The 27,600-nt window shown below is 41.3% G+C and overlaps 1 protein-coding gene across 4 annotated transcripts in view; it reads right to left on the reverse strand.

The window, feature by feature from the left end:
• Positions 1–27,600, reverse strand: part of DAB2 (DAB adaptor protein 2) — a 40,588-nt gene that overhangs the window by 2,129 nt on the left and 10,859 nt on the right. Inside the window, exons 2-14 of one of the 4 annotated variants that reach the window (XM_024198969.3) lie at positions 19,087–19,285; positions 15,686–15,825; positions 14,494–14,592; positions 13,841–13,972; positions 10,939–11,022; positions 10,370–10,396; positions 10,017–10,061; positions 9,717–9,779; positions 7,707–8,342; positions 6,306–6,462; positions 2,609–3,238; positions 1,960–2,069; positions 1,048–1,118 (exon numbers count right to left, since the gene is read on the reverse strand). In XM_024198969.3, coding sequence (XP_024054737.2) covers positions 1,053–1,118; positions 1,960–2,069; positions 2,609–3,238; positions 6,306–6,462; positions 7,707–8,342; positions 9,717–9,779; positions 10,017–10,061; positions 10,370–10,396; positions 10,939–11,022; positions 13,841–13,972; positions 14,494–14,592; positions 15,686–15,825; positions 19,087–19,180 — 2,283 coding nt within the window. In that variant the 5' untranslated portion in view covers positions 19,181–19,285 and the 3' untranslated portion in view covers positions 1,048–1,052. The remainder of the gene's footprint in view (positions 1–1,047; positions 1,119–1,959; positions 2,070–2,608; positions 3,239–6,305; positions 6,463–7,706; positions 8,343–9,716; positions 9,780–10,016; positions 10,062–10,369; positions 10,397–10,938; positions 11,023–13,840; positions 13,973–14,493; positions 14,593–15,685; positions 15,826–19,086; positions 19,286–27,600) is intronic. The other 3 variants (XM_024198970.3, XM_024198972.3, XM_024198971.3) reach the window with 3 other exon arrangements.

Consider the following 27,600-nt stretch of genomic DNA (forward strand, 5'->3'; position numbering starts at 1 on the left):
CTGGAAGAGCTGGCCAGTTTCTAAATAATCCTGCTTATTGTAGTTTAAGTGCAAAGTCTTTCCTAAAGTAGAAGTCAATTTTCAACTTGGTGCACCTTGCAGAAGGGACTAAATTAAATTTATGACAAGTGGAAAGTTTATTGGTTGTAATGAAAGCATTCCTTTTCCAATGTATGAAGTTGTATTTTAAGCTTTACTATAGGAAACAGTGAAATCAAATCAAGTTAATAGAACAAAACAGTTGTTTTAGTTAGCAAAGTATAAATGCTGCTGAAGTATTAGCATTTCTCAGTCTGCAGTGACACCAGGAGAGTCCATACATTTAATGAGTCAGTCAGTTATGTTGCACCATGGTTCAGGCTGCCCTTATCTGCATTAAATCCTGCTTCCATATTTGACCCAGATGTATACATGCCAACTATCATTCTGCTACAAAGAAACAACTGTAAACAGAGGGATTATACTAGAGAGCATAGCTAAACTGATCTCAGGAGAAGGGTATTCTCAGTTTAAAAAAAAGTAGTAACTGGTTCTAAGTCACCTAACTTCTGATCCTTGGAAACAAAATTAAAAGCAGACCACATGCAGTGAATCCCTGTTCTATAATTTGGTACTGAAAGCTACCCTGCAGCAATTATGGGCCATAGACATTAATTAATGTGGGTGGGTAATCTTGAACTCCATAAGATTCTATAAGCTTTTAGGAAAAGAGGTAGCTCTTCCACTGCATCCCATTAGTAAATTCAGACTGAGGCCACCTATTTCTTCTTAGTTTAGAAGTTAGGGTCAGTGATTTGCATTGCTCCAAGTTCAAATATACTCTTTTAAAGAGACATTAACAGTCTTGTTCTCCCTTCCCCAACCACCGAGAAAGCTAATAACTTTGCTAGTCAGTTGTATTAGCCACAAGGCCAGACTCTTCTGCACATCAGATCACCTTCCCATGCCAGTCACATGGGGAAAAGTGGTCAGTAGACTAGCATTCCAATCCTTCAGTGGTCTCCCCATAAACTCACTGAGAAACATGTGAATTACTGAGTCACTTACCAAAGTTATGCAAATGGATTTCCAAAAGGATCACCAAAGAGGTCAGAAGATGGCGATGGCTGAGACACAGTCTAAAACAGAAGATTGTTTGGTTATAAGCAATGGACTACTAAACTGGTGAACTCAGCACACCTTGAAAGGTGGAGAGAGAGTCAGATGTTGGGCAAGTGGTTTTAAACAACCCACATTCCAGGCATTCTGGAAAAATATTTACAATAGACGTATTAGCCAACTGTTTAAATGAACAATAGGCTTAAATTTTTAGGGCTGGTTTAGAATTCAAGTCTTAACTTTGATTCATACTTCTCTATAGGAAACCCATGTATATTTAATATTCACATGGGATTCCTCCAATAAATTTAATTTTAGACTAATTTGAAAAAAAAATCCAGCATTGGAGAAGTTCCAGAGTTTCCATAAAGGGCTTCAAGTCTCATGTTCCAAACGCATAATGTGGTTAGGCTACTTCCTTCCCCTTAGGATACCAAGGATGGAGGCTAAAACAGAAGCTACACATTTCATGCTCCTTACCCCATACCCTGCAAAGAGGTGACAGGGCCTAAGATAGTTGGAAAAAGTTGTTCTGTCAGACCAATATGGCTGCAAAAGCACAACTGCCTCATGCCACAAAACTAAAGGCACCTTCACCCTGGGAGTTAGTAACTTTAGCCAGAGTTTGGCTTAGGTTCACAAGTGGTATTTTCCCCTTACCTGTTACAAAGGTTTGCCAGTCCCCCTGCAGGTGAGTGTTAGAAGTCAAACATGGGAACACAAATGGAATTTGCTGACCCTGCTAGGAAGTTGTGTCAAATGGTAAGTGCCCCACCAGTGGCCAAACCCCACAGATTTTCACAGCATTGACAGGAGACTTCAGAGAACTACAGGGTAAGTAAACAGCTTCCTAGTACTTACAGAGGGTTGTGAGGAGGTGCTGAAAGGATCGGTTTGAAAGGGGTTTTCAAACAGGGCATCAGGCTTGGAAGCTGGCAGAGTGCTTTGTCTGGGAGCAGGCTTTGGTGGTTCTATGCAAAAAGTATAAACAAGTTACTTTTCTTGTGGAAAGTGCTCAGATTTAGACAGGCCTTGATTTCTGAATGAATACACAGTAAGATTCTCTAGAACCTGAAAATTAGTTGAGTGATTTTCAAGAATGTGGATTTGAAGCTAAAAAAAAAAATCAAACTTTGTTCAGAGCTTCTACTTATGAAGAGTCACCTTAGCTATTTCTAAAAAGATGCCAATTAGCTTAAATAATTCATACTGGAAAGCAACTCAGCAGTTTAAGTTTCCAGTTTTGAAAGTGCTAGGGACATAGTTAAGTGAGTGGTTTAGAGACTGTATATGAATACTAGAGGGCAGTATTGGGCAGCAATAAACTAAGGATAACCCTCATGACTATACTTGAATATAGTAGAGAGACTTCCTGTTGCTAGTCAAGAGAAGGTGCTAGCCTAGCCATTAAAGGCCACTTAATATTTAAAATTAGCTTCCTTGAAAGGGAAGGTCTTGGGGTTATTCTTCCCCAATGGCTTGATGAAGCATTAAGAAAAAGGGAATTTACCACTGATTTTAGTAGACAATAGGTTAGCTGCCAAGTCATCATGATCAGTGTTGTCTTGAAGAATGCCCACTTTGCTATTAAAGTAACTAGTGAAAGCTCCAGAAGCACCAAGCAGACTTTGCTGCTGTTCTCCCTTCCTTGCTGGTACTGCAGGTGGCTTGGTCAGCTGGAAGTCTTTAAACATTTCTTTTACATCCTTTTTCTCTTTATCTCCAAGTGGGTCTAATGCAGTGAAGGCATCGCTTTCCTTCTTAGATGGCTCCTTCTGAGGTGCAGTTCTGGGTGGTGGCTGAGGAGGGCTTGTTGCAGAGACAGAAGACAACATAGCAGGGGGCTGTGTAGTAGATGGAAACATGCTGGTCTGGAAAGGATTTCCAATGGTGGATGGTTGTGCCCAAGCAGTAGGAGAGACATGTGCTGGCTGACCCCAGAGACCAGGAGATTGAGATGGGGCTCCAAATGATGCAGGCTGACTCCACCCTGAGACTGCTTGAGGGGCACTGAAGGCAAGTGGTTGAGTAAAGCTTGTAGGTTGGGCACCCATAATGGATCCAGGAAATACAGATGTGGCAGGATTGAAAACTGAGGACTGTTGACTCCATGGTGTTGGAGCTGTTGCTGGCAAGCCACCTAAGAAAGATTATATGCAAGACTTGTAAATATGGTAGTGAGGCATATCTGTATGAATACTTGTGCTCCTTGCATAGATTTGTACTGTGAAAAAACTCAAGTATCACCAAGATGTTACACAGGCATTGAAGAGTAAGCTTCCCTCACAAGAGCTCAAAAACTGGTCTTTCACCACTGGAAGCTGGTCCAATAAGAGATTACCTCACCCTATTAAAGTGGATAAAGTACTTAGACAAGCCACTTTAATATGGGGCTCTAAAAACCTTGTTTAGATATATTTGATTTTAATTCAGTCAGCAAGTGTTGGGTGTCTGCTCCAGACACCATTGATATACTGCATGTTAAACCAAGGTAATTCAAAAATGCCTTTTGATGTCTGTTAACCTTGACTAGCTCCATGTCTAGGCTGCCAAGAATAAGTCTTGACAGCAAGTAGGAATCTATCATACAGATGTATTCAGTATTATGTGCCTATACAGCACAATGTCAGAGAGTTCAGAGACAAGACAAAAAACTAAACAAGTTTCCTTGATTGTGTCATGCTGACCTGAACCTGGCTGAGTGCAGAGTGTTTAGGCTACAGTGTGATTGGGTCTCCCTTGAGGTAGGCAAACTATTCCTAAGGTGACTAATGTGCTACTAGTCCCATTTTCAAAAAGTGGGATTCCTAAACTCAGCTTTAAGAATAGCTTAAGTGGTTTAGTGAGACAAGTTTGAACAGGTTGTGTTAGTGACCCAATGTCTTACTCTAGCACATTGTTAGAAGGCAGATTTCAGTGCAAGATTGAGGCCATTGCCTCTTGCAGGGAAAGAGCCTAGAACTCTAAATTCTCAGCAGTGTCTCATTTACCCATGCATTCCATTACTACTCACTCTTAAAATGACCACTGCAGTCCTTCCTCTGCATCCCACTAATGTACAGAAGCAGCTTGCCTCACCACCATGATATTTAACTCCTCTGGCTCCCTCTGCCCCAAGACACACAGTTTAAGCATTATTGGGTAGTAAGCCTAATGGATCTCTTCCAGATACTCTATGCATCAGAGTATTCTGCTCCTGCTCTTACCTTAAGCTGCATGTTTCCCATAGTTCTCTGACCCCAACCCAGTCTGGATTTTATGGTCTTCCTCCCTTAAGTCATTTTGGAGGCCAGCCCTCAAAGTTGAGGACCTTGTTCTGCTGACTAAGCTGTAATGAGGTTACATGTTGCTTTTGTATACAATACTTTAAGATACTGCATATTATCAAGAGTTAATGGCACTGTATGGATTCTGTTCAGCTAGCTACAACATTATAGTCCTAGGGCCTTGTGATACTGTTGCTTGAAAATATTAGCTAGGCAAAATTGGCATGAGAGTCTCTAGAGGTTGAAAAAAAGCAAGTCTTTTTTAAAAAAAAACAGGTCCCCCCTGCACCCAAGCCTTACATCCCTTGTGATCCATCTGAGCTGGTCAGTGATGGACTACAAGTGGACTATTCATGTATTAGTAATTCAAACTAAGATTTAGTAGCAATGGATTCTAAGGTGCCAGAGTGACACTAATTGAATTTAGCTAGTTGCATATTAGCCTTGTTACTTCCTTTAACTCCATCTTGTATGGACAGGTGGGAGCCACACACTTCTAACTGTGGAAAATGTGCAGTGTTAGATTTGATTCCCCAATGCAAGTAGGATATTAAAGATTGACATTTTGCTCCCCTGAATCTGGATTAGAATCCAGTGTTCAGAATCAAAGAACTCTGCTTTCCACTCCTACAAATACTCTCTGCAGGAGACAATAGCTTGCCTGGGTGCATAACTCAGATCCATAGCCTCTTAGTTTGATTGTGCATCACTGGTCATGGACAGAAGCCAAAACTGTAAAATTCAGTTTGTAGCCATCCCCCTGCAAATATTCTGTATTCAATTGTTCACATGGAGGCTGTCACAGGGCATTGAGCCAAGATACCTGACATATGATAAAAGTCAGAGGGACCAACTGTATTCAGTCTACTTGACTATATTTAGGGTATTGAGTTATAGCTGTCCCAATTATCTATACAGCAAGGACAACTAGGAAAATTTGGGCTAGTTCTCAGCACTTCTGGATTTTGGTAGAGTTATTGAAAAACTTAAAGTAGTGCTGACAGCACAATTCTGAGTTCGTGCATTAGAAAGCTAAAGGAACATATGCACTGGTAGTGGAATAAAGATAGTCAGCTGTGGACAAAGTCTGCCAGCAGGTGCTTTGGCGGTCAGATAACTATTGACTTATCTAGCTCCCCAATCCAACATATGTACAGTTTAACACAAGAAACACTCCATGTTTAGAAGTGGTGTAGTCAACTGGTTAGGGCACCAGACCTGGGTCTATCCTTGATTTGACAATGACCTATTGAGACCTTGGGCAAGTCACTTCAACTCTGCCTTGCTCACCCTCTCCATAGGCATTTAATTTTGAATGCCTTGCACAAAGTCCCCAGTCCCTGTTGGGTCATTACGATTTGTATTGCAGTAACATGTATTTTCTTGGGGTATGTCCACACTACAGGTGGGAATGTGCTTCCCAGTGATGGTAGACATAAGCTTGAGCTAATCCATGGAGGCATGCTCCCAACTGCTGTGTAGATTAGTCAGTGGTAATTTCTCTAGCTGTGATTAGAAAAGCAACTTTTGCCAATACTCTGGACTGGAGACGGACACTGAATCTCCAGACTTCTCTTCCTGTACTATTTTAACATTTGGTACCATGTTTACATTACTGGTATCTTGTGGTATATGTGAAGAGTCTATTTAGTAAAAAACAAAATCTGGTTGCCTATCATGCAATAGTTGGTTCACACTGCAAGCTTAAAGAGCAAGCACTCAGTTAAGTCTCCCAGAGGATGGAGTCTATGAAAGTGTCAGTGAAATGTGTTCTAATGAGATGCTGTCAGGTTGAGGAAGAGAGGACAGAAGGAAAAAGGTGAACTCCAGCACATACTTGCTAAGAGGACATTTAAATCAAAGTCTGACTTATTAAAAATAATAAACCATCAGTTGAAGTGGCCAATAAGGTTGATTGTCACCTTAAAGTAATGAACTAACCTAGACCAGCCATGGGTGCTATGGTAGGACTGGTTCGGAAGAGGTCCAGCGGGTTGGTTTGCACCAGTGCAGGTTGTGCTGCAGGAGAAGTCAGGCCTGGGGCCTCCGTAGCAGTAGATGCAAAAAGGTCTGAGCCAAACAAATCGTTTGCTGCAGTCTGCAAACAAGGGGGGGGAGTGGGTGGGGAAAGAGGAGAGAAGACAGCTTTACTGGGATACAGTAACAGAATGACACCAATTCCAGTTTCTGGGCCTTGTTTTCAGGAAAGTTCTGATACTACCAAGACAGGCAGAGTCTTGTATTTGCTACTAAGCAAGATTGAGCTCTCAGATAAAAAACTATTTTGGTTCTGGAACCAGGAGACATGGGATCCAGGTTTTACACTAAAAACAGTTAGAACTCAAATTTTGCAGCCTAATCTTAGAGGCAGCATCTAGTCTGTCTAAAGCCAGCTGTGGAGGTATTTAAATGGGTATGCATATAATGAAGTTTGTCATTTACTTAGGTTAAGAATATAAGAGTATCCTGGCTTTAACACTATTTAACATTGTCCATTGGTTGTGTGCTTCAGGTACATTGTTCTTGAAGCTAAGCACTGGCAAGATAAATTAAGTGATACTGGACTTAGTCCAACTCCATTGGTCAAATATGCTGCAACAGAATTAAGGGTGTGTGTGTTGTATCTAAGCTACAATTTAACTACTTCAAATATTGCAATATTTGAGATTTCAGGGTTCTAAAGGCTTTCACATCATATAGCTAAGAGTTATGTGAAATGACTTCACAACTGAAGTAACCTTATGGCAGTTTTAGTCCTCTACAAATAGAGAAAGAGCTTCTTATATAGCCCAATCAGAAGGCACTAGGAAAGATTGCCTTGAGCTTGCTACAGAGTGCAGTCTTTTCTGAAGTCTGCTAGAATAAATATGTACTGTATGGACTTAAGAATTACTGAAGTTTTCTTGAGCAACTTAAAGAGATATTCTTTTGACTGTCTGCTGGAGGGTGAGCTATTTACTGCTGAGTTTCAGAATTCTACATTAGCATTTTAATCTAACAGGCACCTTTATGCCAGTTGCTTTATTTAACTAATAAATACATTTATAAGTACTACATACATTTCAGATCAAAATACTTACCGGAGTTAGTGAAGTATGGCAGCATTGAAAAGAAAAGGTGTATATTTAGTGATAACCATTATGAATGTACACATGAAATCAGAAAACATGGATTGCAGAGGGAACATGGTGGGTGGAACAGAATTAAAAAAAAGTTGTTGTAGAGTAGCAGGAAGAGTTTAGCCAGTATCACCATATTTTGGTAAGAAAAAGGAAAGCTTCCTTCACCCAGCCCATCTAACAAAGCATGCACGTCACCATTAAATATTTGAAGATGGTTCACCTGAACAGTCCTCCTTCCTCTTCCTGGCTTGGTACTTTGTGGAGGTGGGCTAATTGTTATGGAGTCATGTGACATGAGCTGGACATTGCTTTCAGAGTCCAGCTTTACTCCATTTTGCAGAGATAATCCTTTGGAAGGGCTTTCCGCAAATAGGTTTGATGAGGATTTGCTCAGAAAACCATTCTGTTCTCTTTCTGGTACCCCATTTTGGGTCCTTGCTGCTAGCTGCATTGGCTTACTCTCAAGAGGCCACTGGCTTGTCTGTATTTCCTGTTTGCCAGTTCTATTAGAAATCTGGTCAAACTCTTTACCAAAGTAGTCAATATCACCATTTACAGCACCGTTACCCAAGAAGCTCAGGCTTTCCTTCTTCTGAAGTGGAGATTTTAAAGAATCAAATGAAGGTTGTGCAGATTGGTCTGGTTGTGTGAAAGGATCGTCACTGAAAGGATCTGGATTGGGAATGGGAAAGAAGCTGAGATTGGTAGTGAGAGAACTTTCAGGCAAGAAAGGTGTCTGTGACTTTGGTCGTGGAAGAGAGGAAGTGATGCCATTCAAGAAGGGACTCTCTTTTACACAAGTCTGATTGTTCTCGATTTCAGAGTTTAGATCCACTAACAGGATATCTTTACTCTCCTATTAGTTTGGAAAGAAAAAAGTAAAGTTAGTTGAAGACTGAAAGATGCAAGCCATGTAATGTGTTCAATCTTTACTGTGCAGAAAACAAACAACCAGCATCTAACACTTCATGTTCATTACCAGGAAGTCTGGCAATCTCAACTTTGTTTTACAATTAGCAAAAAGCTTGACAGGGTTAGGAGCAAGGCTTCACCTGACTTCACACTTTCACTACAGTGTCATTACAATAGCACTCGGATGCTATTAGAATAAGAGGGCTCCCATCCGGATAGCTGCTTTCATAGCACCTACAGGGCAGTGCTTAGTCTGTCATGAAGACATAAGCTAGGCTTGGCTCAAACACTTAATAACCAAGTTCAAACCCTGAAAAAAGTCCTCTCCACAGGTCAGTAAGTTATAGCCATTTACAGTTTACTCTATATTGTGACTCATAGCAGTGACTTAATATTTTAAGTTTATGTTAAGGCAGTGTATTGCCTCTGGAAGATCATGACACTCAAGTGTCATATGTATACAGCTCTGTAACAGTCTGTTTACACACAGTGCCATTTTTCGGTTACAGACTATGCTTGCATGAGTGATGTAGGAGGGCACCTTAAGGGAAGCACCAGCCACTCTGAATGAATAGGATACTATCAATGTAAGTTACATTGCAGTATTATTGCTGCAATATGCCATTAACACTGTAGGTGGTGCTTGAGTAAGCTTAGCAGAGTTTATTTTGGCACAGCGTTCTTTAGTTTCACATATCAGTAATAAGTGAGGCCTGTGGATTATGAAGTCATTGTGGGTGAGGGGGGCAGTACAGCAACTTTGAAGAGCCTCGTCTCTCCTGTAGAGGAGCTGCATCTGACAGTCAAGAGGCCAGAGCCAGCCTATTCTGGGCAAGGGACCTGAGATTGGTTCAACTCTTTTGCCAGCATCTTAAGTGTAGCACTTTAAAGTCATTGCATGGATAAAAAGTTATAAAATGCCAAGTTTAGTGTGAATACCATAAAAAAAAGTGTTGAAATTGTGTGGTACTGCAAGTCTGCCTGCCACTTCTAGCTACTGAACTTAAGTATTTGATAGCACTAGAGGCAAACAGACATGGATGAAGATGGTTATGCAGTGATATGGGAACAAACTTGAGCCACTATAAAATCTCCATAATAGGAACAAGCTTCCTATGAGAGATCTAGCATAAGAGGATGAATTTTGACTTTTTACTCCTTCCAGTTAGTGGCAAAGCTGCTTTTGCACCAGTTGTCTTTATTTCTAGTGGTTAGGTTAACTACAACATCAGGTCAAGCTGAAGTCTCACCTTGCTTGAGTAATTTGTGTGACAAAATGGAATAGCAAGTTATTATACCGCAAGAGGTCTTTACTTACTGTAGGACTGTTCAGGTCAGGAGGCGTGGACATATCGCCAAACAAATCCATCTGGTCAACACCCTTAAAGAAAGTTACATATTTGGAAGAGGTTCAGATTCTGTGTAAGGCAATGATTTCACCACACTGATGTAAGTGTTTAAGACCAGCAGAGTACAAACATATTAAGTCAAAGTCTAAGATATTCCACTTTTAACCAAGGAAGTAGTTTACTATAGTAAGACAACTTGTTTCATACATGTGCACCTTTAGAAACTGCTAAGAGATCTGCTATGTAGTTTAAGCATTATGTCAACATACCAGTTTTATTTTGTCAACTTGATCAGTCAATGCATCGCTACCATTCTGGAAGTGAAAATAAAGGCAATGTTAGTGCTAAGACAAGTCTGAAACAAGCAGCTTATTCCAGTGATCATTCAGGTTGACTGATTTATGAATTGCCACAGAGGGAGATGAGGACTATGTCTAGGCTGTTAGTGCTGTGAAGCAGTAAGACCCTTTGTATTGCTCTATAGTACTAGTTGCATGTTCTGAGGTTGTTGCTTCCAACTTTACTTGCTAGGTAGAAAGTATATAAAGGGGAAGGCAAGAGAGTTAGAATCTCACTTGTTCAGAGTGCATGTATTACTCAGATTGAAAGAGTAAAGTTTTACCTCAACTGTCTTATTGGCTTCTTCATTCTAAGATGGAAAAATAGATAGTATACATTAGCATCTGGCCATTACTTGATTGGCAGAAGATCAGATTCCTTCCTGTAAAGAACTCTACAGCTTTTGAAACTGTTAGAGGAGGAATTTGAACATTCTCAGCTAGACTGCTCTGGTAGTAAAGCAAATGTTGCCAAAAGCCAAGGACAATTATAAAATGTTGATATGAACCAGCTTTATTTCAGATAACACTGAAGTGCTAGCCTCTCTAACCTAGTTTGGACACTTCCTGATCTAGTCAAATAGAAGAGAATCTTAGATCACTATGCGTCCTAACTACTTGTAGGTTTATTTACATTTAATCTTTTTCCATGTATGCAATAGTCATATGCACAAAGCTGGTAGAGCAAAGATTCAGTCCTACTACAAGTTATATAGCAGTCAGTTTAGCTACTGGGCAATATAGAGTTGAAATATGGTAATGCTGAACAAAGGTAGTTATTTTGATAAGCAGCTATTCACCAACAGAGTCCTCCTACCCAAAGGATCTCCTACTAACAAAAAAAGTTACTTGCCTTTTTCTTATCCTCTTCCTCCTTTTTCTTGATGTTATAAATTACTTGGAAGAGGTCCTTGAGATCAACTACTAGAGGTTCAGCCTGAAAGGGAAAGTTTTATACTTTAGGTTTCTGCAGAGAAGGTTTTCTAATTGGTGGCTTACTGTTAAATACGACCTGTACTTGCTGAGTTAGTATTCTACTATAGGAATGGTATCAATTTCCAGGCTAACTGCTTTATCATGAAGCTTACTGAAAGGTGTTTGAATACAATGAAACCAAGTCCCACTTGCTGTCACCTCCCCTTTGGTCAAAGCCTTTTATTAAATGCAATTACTTTAATAGTAAGGGAAGCCAAGAGATGGAGAACAGTAAGAAACTATGTACTGAAGAGGACTTTACATTAGTGTAGAGCAGGAAGCAGCATTTCTGTGCTTAGTCCAAAGGCAATGGTGCATGACCTGTATCCCTTGCAAACAGTCCAGGGTAAGAACTGTGCCTTCCTTGGTACATTGCTAGACATGTTCTGGGAATAGGCACACCTTATTTTCAGCAAAAGGATAATGTAGGCTTTTTTTTTAAAGCTGCTGATAATCATGGGTGAAGCCTGCAGGTGGGAAAAGGTACCCCATTCTCAGACACTTAAAAGCTGGGTGGAGCAGTGTCAGCTGATCCATTTTGTGGTCCTCCATTTTCTACCAGAGGAGAAATTACAGCTGGCTGGTCCATGCTAAGTTTTAGGATTTGAGTGGTTTTCCCCTCTACATCCTCCTCCCTTCTTGAGGACTTTCCAATTTTATTTGCTGGCTGCATAAGTCTATCTTGAACAGATGATGCCCATTTGCCCTCAATTCATGGGTAAGACTAAAGGAGCAGGCTGCTATGTTTTGCTTTGTTCATTTTAGCAAAAATGAAAAAAAAAAACAACACACCTCTTAAAGGTGCTGCAGGAAAGGCTATTCTAAAGTTTTGTTCCCCCTCCAACTCCCCCCTGCCCCACTAAAATCAAGACTTCAGAGAGTGTTCAGGAGATGAAGTGTTGCATTTAAAGCTAAACTATATTGTTCAGATAATTATCAAAAACCCTGTAGAAAGCCCTTTAAGGCCCAATCTCCACCTACAAGTTAAATTGACCTAGCTAAATCTCAGTTGTGAAAATTTGTGCTATAAACATGTAGTTTGGTCAGCCTAACCCCCACTGCAGATGCAGCTAGATGGAAGAAAGTTCTTCAGTAAGCCAATGTACTGCCTCCTACAGAGGTAATCTACCTCTGAAAGGGGGTTTTCCATTGGTTTAGGACATGTCTGTGCTATACCAGCACAGCTGCAGAACCATAGTTGTGCCACTATAGTGTGGACATAGCTTCAGGTACCAAGTCAAACCCTCAAAGTTAGGAAATGCCACACCTGACCCTGGGAAGGTCTGGCTCTTGTTCCTTCTACATGTAGGTTAGGAAGCTTCCTGCACATTGCCTGGGGTATAAGGGTGGGTAGGGGATGAAGAGCACAGAGATACAGGCATCTGAACTGAGAACAGGGAGCCTGGACTCAGCTTATAGTAGCCCAGAACTACAGTTGCAGAAAGTCCTAGAGAATGGCCAGCGTGCACAGAATCTTTGATGAATACTTGCACATGCTGATTTTTGAAGAGCTTATCAGAGTTCAATGTGGCCAATTTTGTTCAGATTTTCAGAGACAGCAAAAAGGCTACTCCCTGCCAAAATTTCAAGTCCTTGCTCTAAAGGTCACCAGCATTTAACAAGGACAAAAATATATTTCTTCCCATTCATTCCTCTCCCTCCCCTGCCCTGTTCTTGGCAACTGAGGAACAGCATGGGCTGCTGTTTTCTAAAACTCAACCTTAGACACCCAGTATGTACAAATTCAGTTCAAGTGGTTAAATTTGCAAAGTTAAGGCCATTTTCAATTCCTGATAATGGGTAGTGCTAGGAAACATTAGACTGTTACCAGCTGCACCTATAGAACAGTGATTAAGCCAACATTTAAAGCAGGCATTAGCAAACCAGCTTGCCCCAAGACAGTAGGTGGAGAGCCCAGACAAGCCATCATTCTTGACAATTGCATAATCCTTCCAAGAGGAAATCTGTTTCTGGGAAAGGTCACACCAGGTCCCATCACCTGTTTGTTCCAGCTTTTTTTGGGGGGGGAGGGAGGGGAGAAGGGGAGGAGCACAGTTCTAATCAGTGCCCCCATGAACCAGACACGAAACTTTGAAAAGCTAGAGATGTGGCTTGTCATTAGTAGCAGATGTGTTAGACAGGAACAGCAAAGCCAGAACTAGTCAAACTTGCAGGATTAACACATCCACAAGTCAGCACTTGAACTCAGACACTGCCATTTGTGCTGGCCTTTTAATAATTTTTTATTCCCACTTTTAAGAGTGCAGACTAGAGCTCCTGGCCATGAGTACAAAATTTATTGGTGTGCACATGTTTATTAAGTTGCTCTCCATTAAGAGAAGGGCTCCTTTGGCCAGCAGTAGAACTCTGCATGCTAAAATGCAAGAAACCATCCAATCTTCCTAGTGCCTAAAGCAAGCTCAGGCCACTTCAGTAACTTGCATCTCAGTGCTGTGTTGAACACCAGGTCATGCTGCAGTAAGAAATTCTTAATCAGCAAGATATACGGTATAGGTTATTCCTCAACTGATGCTCCTTGCAATGGAGAGTTACTCAATTTCTATTTTGGAAGACAGCCTGCTGAATAGGCTTCTTGTATTTCTTCAAGTTGGTCTTCAAAAGCTGACTCAGCTCTGAGTTGTCTATGGGCTCCATAAGAGTCCGTTTTGGCTAGGATTGATTTATTGAGAGAGGTAGAAAAGCATAAACAATATGCCCAAAAGTTGTCCTGCAAGTCCCACAGGATGACCTTAATGCCCAACAGATCCCTTAATTCATACCTGTTGTGCTGTTTTTATGGCAAAAAACTGATGTTGTCCTTCTCCTCCGCAAACATATCCAAATGCACGGTTGTCAGTCACATCCCGAGCAATAAAGGAGATTTTGTTTACTGGATGCTCATGTTCTATGACCTAGAATTGAAAGCAATTAGTCAGTCTTTTGAAAGTTACTAAAGTTAGTTCTGTTCTGCTGCACCAAACATGAGTACACAGAAAACTATGGGATGGCAGTGGCCTTCTTTGAGTGCCTATGTACAATAAAAACTTAAGTGAGCTCAGCTTATCAAATCTGTAAAAATGGACAGGGCAATATCCAAGTGGTTTGCCAGTCAGCATTAAGGTTTGACATGCTCTGTATCCTAGAAACAGGACAGAATAGTGCCAGGCTATTAGTGCCTACAGAGGTCAGGCAGGATCCAACTCCTTCCCCTTCCCTCCAAAGTACCAAAAAAGTCTGAGTAGATACAGATTAGCTCCTACTTCTCCCCCCTGACACTCCCACAGAGGAGAGTCCTTAGAGGTGTTGTACATGCTAGAAAGCTTTCCTAGGTCTTTAAATTTTAGGTGAAGAGGCTGCTAAGTTAGTTTCTTCTCCAGTGACCACAGCTGCACTGTCTTAATGGTCATGCACATAGCCAGTTCTGAATTCTTACCCCAGTTTTTTCATCAATTATCTTGATACCAGAAAGGGAGATGTTCACCCAGATCTTCTGTTTGTGCTGTCCCTGGGAGCGGGCAGCTACTGCCATTCCCTAAATGAACAGGCATTATTAGTAAGATTTATGCAATTCAAACTTGCTGAGCACCAATGTGTTCAGCTGGAGTCAAGTTTGTTTGTGCCTAGATACCTATGCTTTGAGTAAGTTGTGCCTCAGGTTAGATCTGTGCAACCCATAGACCTCAATGAAGCTGCAAATCAGCAGAATTTGACCATCTGTCTACATCAGAGATGAAGTTTTATTATGCACCCATGTTAGTATAGACAATACTGGAGTTTTAGGTTCTCAAGATTGTTCCCCCACCTGCACTAGTTTAAGCTTGTAAGAGCTTTAAAGCAGACCTCATTTTCATAAGCACCTCTGTCAAAAGGAGCTATGGGGCAATATCTTTACTAGGTCAAGTCTCTGTCCTGGTTTAAACCAAACAGATGATGGAGATCAGTTGCCTATCCATACTGCCCAACAAAAATGATTAAGTTATTAGTACTGAAGAGGCTGATATGACCACTGAGGCATGTAATTCTGAACATGCTTAATGTTGCTGACTGTAGCTTTGTAGTTCACTCTGCTTTGCCTGCATTATGACCTATAGCAAAGCAGTCTAGAGAAGAAGACTTGAGGTTTTATTGAGCATTCTTGAATTGCTAGAAGAGCATGCATTTATTTTAGTTACAGTAGTAGTGGATGCATGTTCTTTGACTAATCCAATTTGGAGTCTTCACAACTGCTATGGAAATTCTCCCTGCCACCTTCACTCCCTTCCAGGGAGTTTAAATTCCCCAAGTTTGGGATTTGATTTTGGCTCATCAACCTGCATCTTCCAGTTCAGATACTAAGAACTATATGGATTATGAAACATTTGCAGAGCAATTTTCAGATTAAACAGTTGCTCATTGTAGTTTTGGGCTGCTTCCTTCCCTTCATTAGTTCTGCTAATGTTTTGATTGGAGTGGCACCTTTCCTCCAGTTAGGATCTGTGCACCTGTATCACACTGAAGTGTAGTAATTGCTTGATATTACTTTAGTACACACAGTGGGAGTTGTGGCATGGTTTGCCTTTGACCACTATATTCTGCCTACTGAATAGTATGCATGTCTGGTTAAAAGGCCAAGTTCAGACCTTTACCTTCAGCTTCATCATTGAATCTTGGCTCATTTTGTCTCCTCTTGCTTCTGGAACATCATCAATGCCAATCAGCTTGGCTTTGTATCTTACACCATCCCCTTTGAATCTGGCCAAAAGAAATTCATCTGTTTTTTCTGAACCTGAAAGATAGATAAGCTTTTAAATGGTGTTTGGAGCTTAAGTGTCTAGTCTCTCTGAAGACAGTGCTTTGTCATTCATTTTGCAATCCATTCTAGTCTGCTGCTAACAGTTACATGAGCCATGTGATTTCATATTGCTTTTAAGGTATCAGCTAAATGGGAGTATCCAGTACTCTTGTACCATTGGGTCCCCATTGTTTATTAGATGGGGATTTAGAATTGTGGGGAAGCAATACGAGGCATCAGTTTAAAGCTTAGTTTAGAGAGAATCAATATAACAAGTTGCTTCTTCCCATCAATTGGGGTTTTAGTCTTCTGAAGGTTAACAAGGTTATACTACAGACTTTCTAGATCTTGAATTAGGCATATTACCTTAGGTCAGGGGTGAAAGTGAGCTGTATGAGCCCATACTTTAACATCCCTGCCCCTTTTGCCTCCCCTGGCGGTGGCCCTGCTGGTACAGACCCTATCAGTCCTTCCAGCCCTATGCGAAGGATTGGGGCCCTCAATGGAGCAGGGGACTGGTCTGTTTGCTGGGACAGGAAGAAGGCCCTGAGCCAGTTTAAAAAGTCAGGTTGTTTATCCAAAAAGCCCCTAATCTAGAGTTGCTAACTGTCTAAACACAAACACCTACAGACCCTACCAGCAGGGCCACTGATGGGGGTGGGGAAGGAGGGCAGCAATGTTAGAGTGCTGTTGTGGCAAAGGACCCTCCTTAAAGTGCTTTCACAGCAGCACTTTAATGTCAGTGGCCCTGCTGGTACAGCTCCTTCTGGCAGGGCTGCCTATGGGGGGAGGCAAACAGGGCAATGTTGTCAAAGTGCTGCCGCAGCGCTTTAACATAGTTGCCCCTTTTTGCCCCCCTGGGCTGCTGACAGGGAGGGTGGGGGCAAAAGGGCAGCTGCCCTGGTGCTTGCAGTTTAAAAGGGCCCAGGGCTCCCAGCTGCTGCTACTGTGGCAGAGGCTGGGAGCCCCAGGCCCTTTTAAATCACTGATGGAGCCCAGGGTGGCAAGGGCCAAGTAGTGTGGATGGGCTGGCAGGGGGAGGCTGACCTCCAGCCCTGCCCTGAGGCCTGGCCCCTGTACTGGTTAAGAATTTATTACTTTCACCCCTGCCTTAGGTCTTGGCAAAGTGACAATCTAAGGCATGAGTTTTAGTAACAAAAAGATAGTTTGTGATGTTATTGTAACCTGTTTGATACCAAGCTATGACACTGCATAAAAATCTCTTGGTCTATAACCAATTAGATTACTCTTCCATTCTGCAGTGAGCATGTTCATACATTAACTTTTGGTGACAAGAAATGTTGTATACAAGGTTTATGGGTCATACGTCAAGTGATTAATAAGGTCTACAGAAGCAGACTTCAGTCCTGTTAGAGTTCATACACCACAACTTTGTTGTGCTACAGACTATGAAAGTTAAGTATTTGGACACTACTACAAACAAAGGCTAATGTTTGATTCTGGCTGCTTAAAGGTAATCTACCAGCAGGTATTAGAACCTCTGAAATTCAGAGGTGAGTTATGCACAAAAACCCCAAAACAGGTTTGACCACTCTGTATGTGGAATGGTGTCTGCACATGATTCTACAGACAACATGCATTTGACTCCACCATCCAGATTACCAGAATCTGAACTGGAGGAGGTTTCCAGTTGTAAGTTAGTACTTTGATTTTTAAACACTGTTCCAGAACAGTGAGCTATTCCTTTGAAGATAGCTGCAGGTTTATGAGTGTAACTGATACACATCTAAGATCTTGCAGTTGGTCCAGTTGCTTCCTCCCTACCACCTTAGAATTTTAGGTTTTATGGACTCTAGAAAGTTAGGGGAGAGAGTGTCAGTTCAGTATTGAAGGTTTGCTAGAATCTCTTGCACTGCCATGAAAGTTGAGTAGAGTATGAACGAGTTCAACTCTGATGGGTCCTTTTATAGGCTCCAGTAGAGATCATTTGGGTTATATACACATAGCAATAGCTTGACCAATCTCCTAGTCTACCCTACCCATGCATGCTAGAATATAGATTTGGCATTTGTCAAGCATAATGAAACTATACTGCTCTATCAGCAGCATTTGATGTTTGAGTCATATCTGCAGCTATATTCTGGACTTGAAGTTACTTCTGCAAGTTAGCCATCTCCAGAAATGCTGTTTTATTCCATTGTGCTACCTTGTGTTTATTCCTTCACCTAGAGGAAGGTCACATGACTCATACAGATAGTTGGTTAGAGGATAAGGGACAAGACCAAACAGCTTCCAGTTTTCTAGCTTCCATACTTACCTGATTAAGATAGTTACCCATGAGAAAGCGGAAGCTGTTTAAGCCAATCTTTTGGAGGAAAAGTGGTATGAGCAGTCAAGAGGTTCACTAGCACCTGGGTGTGACAGAATAGTGAAGGAGGGCCTTAGATCTAGGCTAGGCTAATGTAAGGGAGTGGTTAGAGCATTGGCTTATTACCATGTCATAATTTGAGGAAGTGTAAGCATCCATCTACAGGGCCCTAGACCATGGACTCATGCAGATTGAGTCAGTGCTGTAAACCAAATTACTGACAGACCCCTAAAGTAACTGCCAGTAGACTTAAGTAAGGCAAAATTGGTGCTGTGGCTTGGGTGTACTCTTGTTTAATGCAAGACCTTTCCCTGTCCCCATAATACAGATGCTCTCCACTGTTACCCAGAGGAGGTGATGCACATGACCAGAGATTCTATTCAGAACTAGCAAGAGTTAGTAATAAACTTCTGAGCCAGTCAATTCTAGGGATCAGTTTTCAGATGTGTTAGTCTTGCAACTCCTATCAAAAAAGAATACCACTTTGGTCATTCAGAGTTCTTGTAGTTGGGAGCACACTATTTAAAAACCTTACAGGTGAAAGTGCAGAGGATTTAAATCTGTTGCTGGAGTCCTTGCTTCCTAGACCTGAGGCCATCTAGTTGATGACTTAAGCTTCTGGGATTTGGCAGAAGTTTAGGCAATGAGTTTTAAGTCTGGTATTAAATGCAGTAGTCTTTTCAGAAGGAAAGGTTCATGGGCAAGTGTCAGCAGCTTCCTGGAGATTAAAGCTATTAGTGGCAACTGTTAGATGCTCAGCACTATGGAAGTGAACCATGTAACAGCATTAAGGATTCAGACATCCTTTTTTGAACATCTTGGCTAGTATTCATTACCTACTCCCTGCCCCCAGTCTAAGCCAGGGATAAGAAAATCACAGCCTGCATATGAGGTAACTTAGTATTGAAGAGCGATGAATTGCTTACCCTTCTTTTTTTCCTTCTTTGAGGCAGGTGCTTTTGGTACTGCCTGCTGCTCAGGCTGGTTGTTGATATTAGTCGTTTCTACTTCATTAGACATTTTGAGATGGAGGCCAGCCTCAACTCCAGAAGCATTAAAGAATGCAATACTCGCTGTGTTGTTGGATGTCCAAACAGTGATCAACAGGCAGGCATAATACTTCACCTTCAGGAAGGAAGTTAAGTACTTTAGTTAAACTGCCAATATTCTATTTGGTTATTTAAAAATGTCACCATATTAAGATTAAAAAAAGTACATGCCATAGGCCCACTAGGTACAGACCAGTGAAGTTAGTTTTCACATGTCTACAGCTGTAACTGCAACTCCTTTCATGAAAGACATCTCATCAAGGGACACTGATATTCATATATGTTAATAGCTGAAGTGCTTAGTTACAGGACATGATCAAGATCTAGCCACTATTTGCTTGGTGTGCCAAGGAGGTCAAGGTGTCAATTTCATACAATTGCTCCCCTGAGATGTTTCTGCTTTATTTGCCATATAGAAGTTGGTTTCTAGTCTAGCTAAACTGCCATTTTGATCAATTTCACTTCGCCTCCTATAAACAAAGGACTAACTATTGCTAAATAAGTGAGCATTTTGCAATTGCACAATAGGGAGGGGAAGAGGAAAGCTACTGGCAAGTGCTTCAGATTCCACATAGGTGAATAAGTACAGCACTTGCAGTTTTGGGAAAAAGTTATGTGGCCTGAAGTAGATTGTATTCTCCCCTTGCTGAGATTTAAGCTTACCCACTGCTTCTCTCCTCCTCTGCCCCCCAAGATTGATGCTCTAAATACCCATTTTTCTGCACAGATGTGTCCTTCTGGATGATAAGAACTCCTGTCTGACAACCAATAATGCAATAGACTCCAGACAGTCAGATCTGTCAAGACTTTAGGTAGAACACATGTAGGGACTGATTTTGTGCAGATATGCTCTCCATTTCAGAGCCTCTCATGCCATGTGATGGCTGTTCACTAATCCAGATAAGTATAGTTCTCAAGTGGATTATACAAGCAGGCCCATAATTTGTGGTCCTGTGCTGGTTGGGCCAACAAGAATGTTATGTAGTGGGCAGAGGCATCATTTTGCCAGAGTGTAAAGGTATGTGCCTTTCATGTAGATCTCAGAAGATCCCTTGTCCTTGGATGGCTTTTTGCCCACCCATCCAGCAAAAGTTCAGTAGGAGAGTCCTGTGCAGCAGGTAGTTCTACAAGTTATTTTGTCCAGTTTAATTATCCTTAAGGGTAGTTCTGCTTTATAAATATGAGCAAGCTGAAAGGAACTACTACAATACAGTCTACTAAACCTCATGTGTTTACAGACAAAGTTATCCAAGTTACCTAGGCAATCATTTGTGCACCATTAGAAGGGGAAGAGTATTCAGAAATAATTATGTTCCCTACATTTTGTTGTCTTACAGCCTAAAAATCCCTGGTAATTGGGTTGAGTTTTGAGTAAAGCCAGTATGTTTTACAGTAGCAGCCCCTTCAAATGGTCTCCAAGGGTGCCAGAACAATTTTGATAGTGGAAGTGCTGAGAGTCATTGAACCAAACTAAACCCTGTATATGATGGAAACCACTTCAAGCAGCACCCCCAGTTCTATCACCTGACTGTCTCATTTGATTGACTAAGAAGCCATGAAGTAATTAGAGGATCTTCAAACTCTGCAGTCCTGATCAAGCTCTAAGTGGTTTCCTAATTTAGTTTGAAAGACATAGAAAGTAACTGTTTAGTAACAATGTATTTTAGCATCTAAGTTCAGGGATAGTCAATAGGTGAACTGCAGGCCAAATCTGGATCACCAGATGCTTTTGAACAGACAAAAGAAATCTTAATCATTGTTATTTTAATTTACTCTGGAGTCTGGACCTTGACTATACCTTGCTCAAGAAATTTGGACAAAAAAATTGACTACCCTGATCTAGTATTTCCAGCTCTAGCACAGGCAAAGCATCAGATAAATGCAACTTTACCTGGCAAAACTGGATTTCAAAATATGCAAGACATCCACAATGAGACAGTATTTAAAGAATTTAAAAAAATATATATACACTCAGCCATCTGAAGCAGTCAGGAAATAGAAATAGGCTTCCGGGGACAATAAAGCACAGACTTAAATGTAAGTGTCTAGAGCCAATTAGAAAACTACATTGTCACACTGATTTCATCAGACGACAAATGTTACAATTACAAGCCATTACCACTTAGCAGAAGGTTTTCTTATGAAAAAGTTTAAAGGGTCTGTCTGAGTCACTAATTTTTAGTTTGGTTTTCCCTATAGCACTGAGGAGGAGCTACACCAACTCCAATGCCTTCCCTATCACAAGGCAAATCAGTTAGTTACAAGTTTAATAAAAATTAAAACTAGTAACTAAGTCCTATGAGTAATTTGATAGCTGTTGATATTGGACTTTCAGTGCAGATGGGGCAGGATGAATATGTAGCTCTTTGGTTTCTATTTCTTGAATTCCAAATGACAGCAAATTCATTCTTAATTGTGAAATTCCTAAAGTGAACCCATTAAGTGGCTCTTTGGTGTAGGCTGCCTGGAGTCAATAAGGGTGTCTCCTCTAAATACTGGGAGTCTTAGGAAATATACATGTTCCAGATTTTATATTACTGCCCTCAGATACAGCTATTCTGCTGGGTAATATTGCAACATCTTCTAGGAAAGATGTCCATCTTTCCTAGTTATGTAGTCAAGTGGAAGCTGCAGTGTTGGTTGTAGTATTGCACCTAAAACTAAGGCTATTGAAAGATTGGAGCAAAGTTATACATAGACCAGATTGGAAGAGAATTTCCATGAAAGCTGCTGTTTCCTTCCTTGCTCTAGTCAAAAGTCTAGTCAATGTTCAGGCCACCATCCTCCACCTGATTAAGTCAGTCCCCTAAGAGGAGCAGCCAATAAATCTCTAGCATAGGAGTGATCAAACCAGTCACTGGAGATCAGGAAGTTAAGCTGGAAACTCTAAAAGCTCATCTGCCTTCACTGAAGTGAGACAGTCAGTGATAGCTGCTAAAAGTGTCAGATTCTGAAAGCTGACCAAGGCAGGCATAAGTCTTGTGTAGTCTGCTCCCCCTGCTTCCAAGATCACTTCTTGTGGGAAAAGGGCAACTGTTGGCAAAAATTCCAGGAGTATCCAGTTTTGAGTCTAGAAAATTTAGTTTGTTACAGTTCCCACCACTATATAAAACTTTAGACTTGTGGCCATATAGGTGAGCTCTTTGTAACAGTTAGATTAAGCCTTTAAGGCCAAAAGGGACCCATCATGATCATCTAGCCTGACCTCCACACTGCAGGCCACAGAACCTCACCCACCCACTCCTGTACTAGACAACCTCTGGCTGTGTTACTGAAGTCCTCAAATCAGGATTTAAAGATTTAAAGTTTCAGAAAAATCTACCACTCATTAGTTTAAACCCACAAGTCAACTGTGCCTCATGCTGCAGAGGAAAGTGAAAAACCAAGTCTCTGCCAATCTGATCCAGGGGGAACCCCAAGTAGAGTCTATACCAAAAAGTTGATTCCAGATGAAGTCTAGGGTCAATTACAACAAACTTAATGTATATTGGTCACCAAGATTTAATCTCATCCTACTGAGAGAGATTTACTCTTCTGTAAAATTTAAAGCAGATGCCTCTAGTGTAACATTGTATGCATGGATATGTAATAAGCATATTATGATCTGAGAAACCTACAAACAGGTATTCTGTTTTAGCTACACAATCTCTTCCATCACTAATTTTGACTAACCCAGATTCACAAGTTGCATTAAATTGCTCCTATAGTTTATAGACTAGAGCAAAAAGCTAGTTTATAACCTCCCTAAACTTTGAGCACTAGCAGCTATATTTTAGTCATAGACAGTAGATCAACCAGGCCTATGATAAAGGCCTGGTCTGTCGCAAAGATTTCTGGAAGTCTTGATTCACATGTACAGCTATGTGAAACTTCAAGTTTAATTTCCTTTTTCTAATGCTAAGGTTTCAGCTCTTTGTAGATTCCTTAAAAGAAGATTATGACTATTGGTGTCACCACTACAAGCAGTGGAGTTTAAATGGTCTTTCAGCCCAGAGCATCTTTGCAGGCTCAGGGAGAAGTACAATGTCACCATTCCTCCATTAGCACAGCATAATTTTCCTGAATATGGTGTCCCATCATCTAATCACAGGTCTGCCTCTAGATCAACCTGACTTTGGTTGTTCTTGCATTATTTTCTTTGGCATCTTATCCATTTGTTTTCTACAGAGTCCCACCAATGGCTACAACTGGAAAAATTACAATCCTAGACCCTGATTTAACGCCTTATTCTAAATTCATTGGTCTTTAATTATTCTACTTTGTCTCTGTCATCTTTCAAAGAACTCATTTCATTTAGCCTTCTAATGTAACTACTTGCAGACCTCTGTCTAATACTGTTGGTACATTGCATTGATAAGTTTTGTAATGTATCTTTTGTCAATGTCATGAAGCACTTGCAGCTAAGTCACATCTCCCTTTAACCTCCTTCTTGGTGGAACCATCAGATGAAGCAGTCTAGAAACAAAATTCTACTTGTTTTAGGACTTCACTGCTGCATTTGAACACTATTGTCCCTTTCCTCAAGATAAATGCCAAGATGACAAAGTGGTTACAAGTCCCAGTTGACCATGCTGGTTTTCTTAAGGTAGCAAGGAGTATCATCATGAATTCAAGTGTGCATACCCATTGCACTAGGTTATCTTAATTCTAGAGCTAGTGTCAAACTCTAACGAGTGCTCAGTCATTTGGAGCTTTTTTGCACCTATTTTCTCTCTAGTCCTTAGAAAAAAAAAAGTAGTAAGGTATTGCAGTACTGAATCACCTCCACAGTCCTAGTTAATGCTCACCTGTTCATACATCCAAGAACAGGACAGGTTTCAGAGTAGCAGCGTGTTAGTCTGTATCCACAAAAAGAACAGGAGTACTTGTGGCACCTTAGAGACTAACAAATTTATTAGAGCATAAGCTTTCCAAAGAAGTGGGCTGTAGCCCACGAAAGCTTATGCTCTAAAATTTGTTAGTCTCTAAGGTGCCACAAGTACTCCTGTTCTTTTTATCCAAGATCATGTTACCCCTGTCCCCCCACCCCAAATTGCTACACTAGGAGCTCATGTTGAGTTGTTTGTCCTTCTATTACCCCCTTCCCCATCCTTAGGGAAAGGAGTTCTTCTGAAAGTCCCCATCCAGTAGGTACGAGGACCATTCCTTGATGTATGACTTTGCATTTTAATACAAACAAATGCATTGCTTTCATGGTAAAGCCATGTTACTAGGTGATCCAGATTGGTTCAGAATACCCTGGCATTCTGACCACCTTTGTTTTCTGCAAATTTACTTCTAGATCATTGATCTAAAGATTGATCATTAAACCCAGTAGTGATCCCTGTGAATCCCCACTAGATCACCCCCATCTGATTAGGATTCCCTACTGACAACTGCTTTGAGAGGTCAGTTAGCCAGTTCTTATTGAGAACAGTTAATATAAGCTCAACTTAAATGAACAGTTCTCAATAAGTAGGTTGAGTCAGGGAGGCAGCAACCAAAGGGGATGAAGTAGTATTTTGATGAGCAAAGGGACAACTGCCCTCCTTAGAAAGCCAAGATATGTCAGAGTGAGGCCCCACTGAAAAATGGTCCACCAAAGACAAGTGATTACTTTCTGGAGATCTGTTCCTACACAGCTTATATGCCCAAGGATTGAAGCTGCCTTCTCTTACTCAGACTTTTCTTGCCATTGCAGGTATGTGCTCCCCCACTGATAGAAGTGTACATTTCTGCACTAATTACCCTATTTCCCCACCCCTTTTGGAAGCTTATGCACCAGTTTAGGTTCCAAGGAGTCTCTTTAGAGTATTCTTAAGGCTTAGATGGGAAAGATTGGACCCATTTTCACTGTGGAAGTCTGACTGTGTTTTTGCCTACAGAGGGGGTGTCCAGTTTTTAACTAGATTGTCCAAAGCCAATAGCAAATGCACACTGTATAAAGCTTCCACTGAAGACTTATGAATCTGGGAATGAGCCAGGTTTGCAGGTTGCACTTTGAGCCAGGTTTGAAATAAGCCAACACAGAGGGCTGTCGTATCCCTGGCCTGGAACAGATGTTTGAAAACTATGGTGTGCCGGTATTTTACTCCAGAACATGGTCCTTCAGATTTTATTGAAAAAAGCAATAAATTTGATGCACAGTTAAACAGTTTGGAAGTCATTTACCATGCCATGGGACGCACTCTCACTCAGCTAGCTGGGAGACTCAGTCATTTTTCCTGTTGAGCCAGATGTTCAGGAATGTGCAAAGGTTAGACTATTGCAAAGTTAATGTTTTAGTGAGTTGGGCTTCTTTACTCTTTAAGATGAGCCTCAAGAGTAGCTCAAAAAAGCACTATATTTAGTTTAAAGCATTTCATTAACTATAACTGTTTAGTGGTCTGAGAAGACCTTGTGCTGTATGAGTACTCCCAGACTATTGCTTTGCGTAACCACTTTAGAGATAATGCAATGAAGAAGGGGTATTTTAAGTAGGGTGACCACCTTTTCAGATGTGGGATACATGCTGGATCCCCTTCTTTCCCCCCCACCCCCCCAATGGCCCTGCTGAGGCCAGAAGCCAGAGCTGGGCCATGGTAAGAGTTGCTCAGGGAGCCCAGGCTGCTGTGGGGAAGCCATGGACCCTCCACCTGCCCAGGGCAGGGTGCCAGAGAGCAGCCCCACCACCCAGGAAGAGGCTGGCCCCACCTGAGCCTCAGGAAGGTGCCAAGCAGAGCTGTGGAGAATCCAGGACAAATGCTGTCCTGAGTTCTTCAGCCCAAGACTTGAACTCTTCATTTTGGGACTCCCCTGCCTAATTTGGGACAGGTGGTCACTCTAATTTTAACTTAAGGTTTCTAGGATCTAGGAGGTGCTTCAGGTTAAGCTATAACTACCCAAGTAAAATGTGCCCTAACTGAGCCAAGGGGGCTTGCCATTTTCAGAAGCAGCTAGTTCAGAAGCTATACATGCCTAGCCAGAAATAGGGAGGAGATGTAAGATAGAGGAACTTTGTCTTGAAGTTGTGCACCACACTACCTTTCCCCTCTCCACATTCCTCTTGAGGGGAGGGTCTGATGTTCCCAAGTAGTCCCTGCACTCTTAACAGAAGCTGAAGACTTATTGGGTAATCCAGCCAGGTGTGATCAGTTGGGCCAGCTAGTGCTTCTAGTGTTCAAGGTATTCTCTAGCCCAGGGAGAACAATGTTGATTATTAAGATCAGCAGGTGAGCTGCACTGTTTTATTACTGTTGTACAGGACACTTATTCTCAATCTAATTCTCTTGAAAGTCCTACTCCAGTTTGGAGCCAAGGCAGAGACCAGTGAGAACCTAGACAGACCAAGGCTAAGTTGAAGTCAACATATTGCCAAGTTAGAAAGTCAAATAGCAACTGCTATTTTAGTTTGTTTTGGCAACCACTTCGTATACAACTGAGCAAGTCTTTGGTTGCTGCACTGTTATGCAGTGCCACAAGAGCAGTATTCACAGGTGAGTACTTATCCAAAAGCTCTTTGCAACAGGATAGATGAGATGCCATTAGTTCAATGATGAAGTAAAGGCATCCACTAATGACTGCTCTGAATAAGTCAGCAACTAGGGCGCTACAAGCCATTTAACCCAAGAAGGAGAAAGTATTCCCACAAGAGCCATAACTTAACCACCAATTGGTTACATATGGGGCAAATAACTTGTCAGATGGGTCTGAAGCTTTCAGATAAAGTCAGTCTTTGGAAGAAGCAAGTGCTTAAGACTCAGGGGATAAAGTGATGCACAATTAATCCCATTTAACTGGCTGTTGATTGCCTGCCAAGACCACCCTACTATACATACAACATGAAGTCCACCTTGCTTTGAAAGCTGCACAATAAAAAAAAAAAAAGACAGGTGGCTTTGTGTGTTCGGTACATGCAGTATTGTATTCCACTGTTGACGCTAGAGTCTTCCATAAAGCAAGTAGAACACCTGGAAACATGGTTTTTACTGATAGTAGTGGAAACAAGGCCACTCTGCATTTTGGCCTTAGACCGCACAGCAGCTAACACTTTGAAAGCCGAGACCAGATCACCTTTTGAGATCTGCTCTTGCTTTATCACCACTCAAACAAAACAGGGCAGGTGCACACAACCAGACATGGCAACTTCATATACTGTACAGTGCACATCATCTAATCTAGGAGTATGATTGATCTGGGAAGAAACTCAAAATCTGCACCTTCAGCATATGTATACAGAATACATTGCACTGACTATTAGTTGCCAGTCCTTTATGAAGCCTAGTCTACAATAGCACTGGAAAGAGGGCCCATTTGTATACATTTCCTCTTCTGCCCCCATTCCTTTAGTTATTGGAATCTAAAGTCCTTCAAATGTGACTTCTAGTCCTTTAATTTTACACTTCTTGAATTTAAAGAAGGATTATTTCAGGG

This window comes from Terrapene carolina, unplaced genomic scaffold (genome assembly GCF_002925995.2).
Source record: "Terrapene carolina triunguis isolate 2854851 unplaced genomic scaffold, T_m_triunguis-2.0 Scaffold69, whole genome shotgun sequence".
In the NCBI taxonomy this organism is placed as follows: Eukaryota; Metazoa; Chordata; order Testudines; family Emydidae; genus Terrapene; species Terrapene triunguis.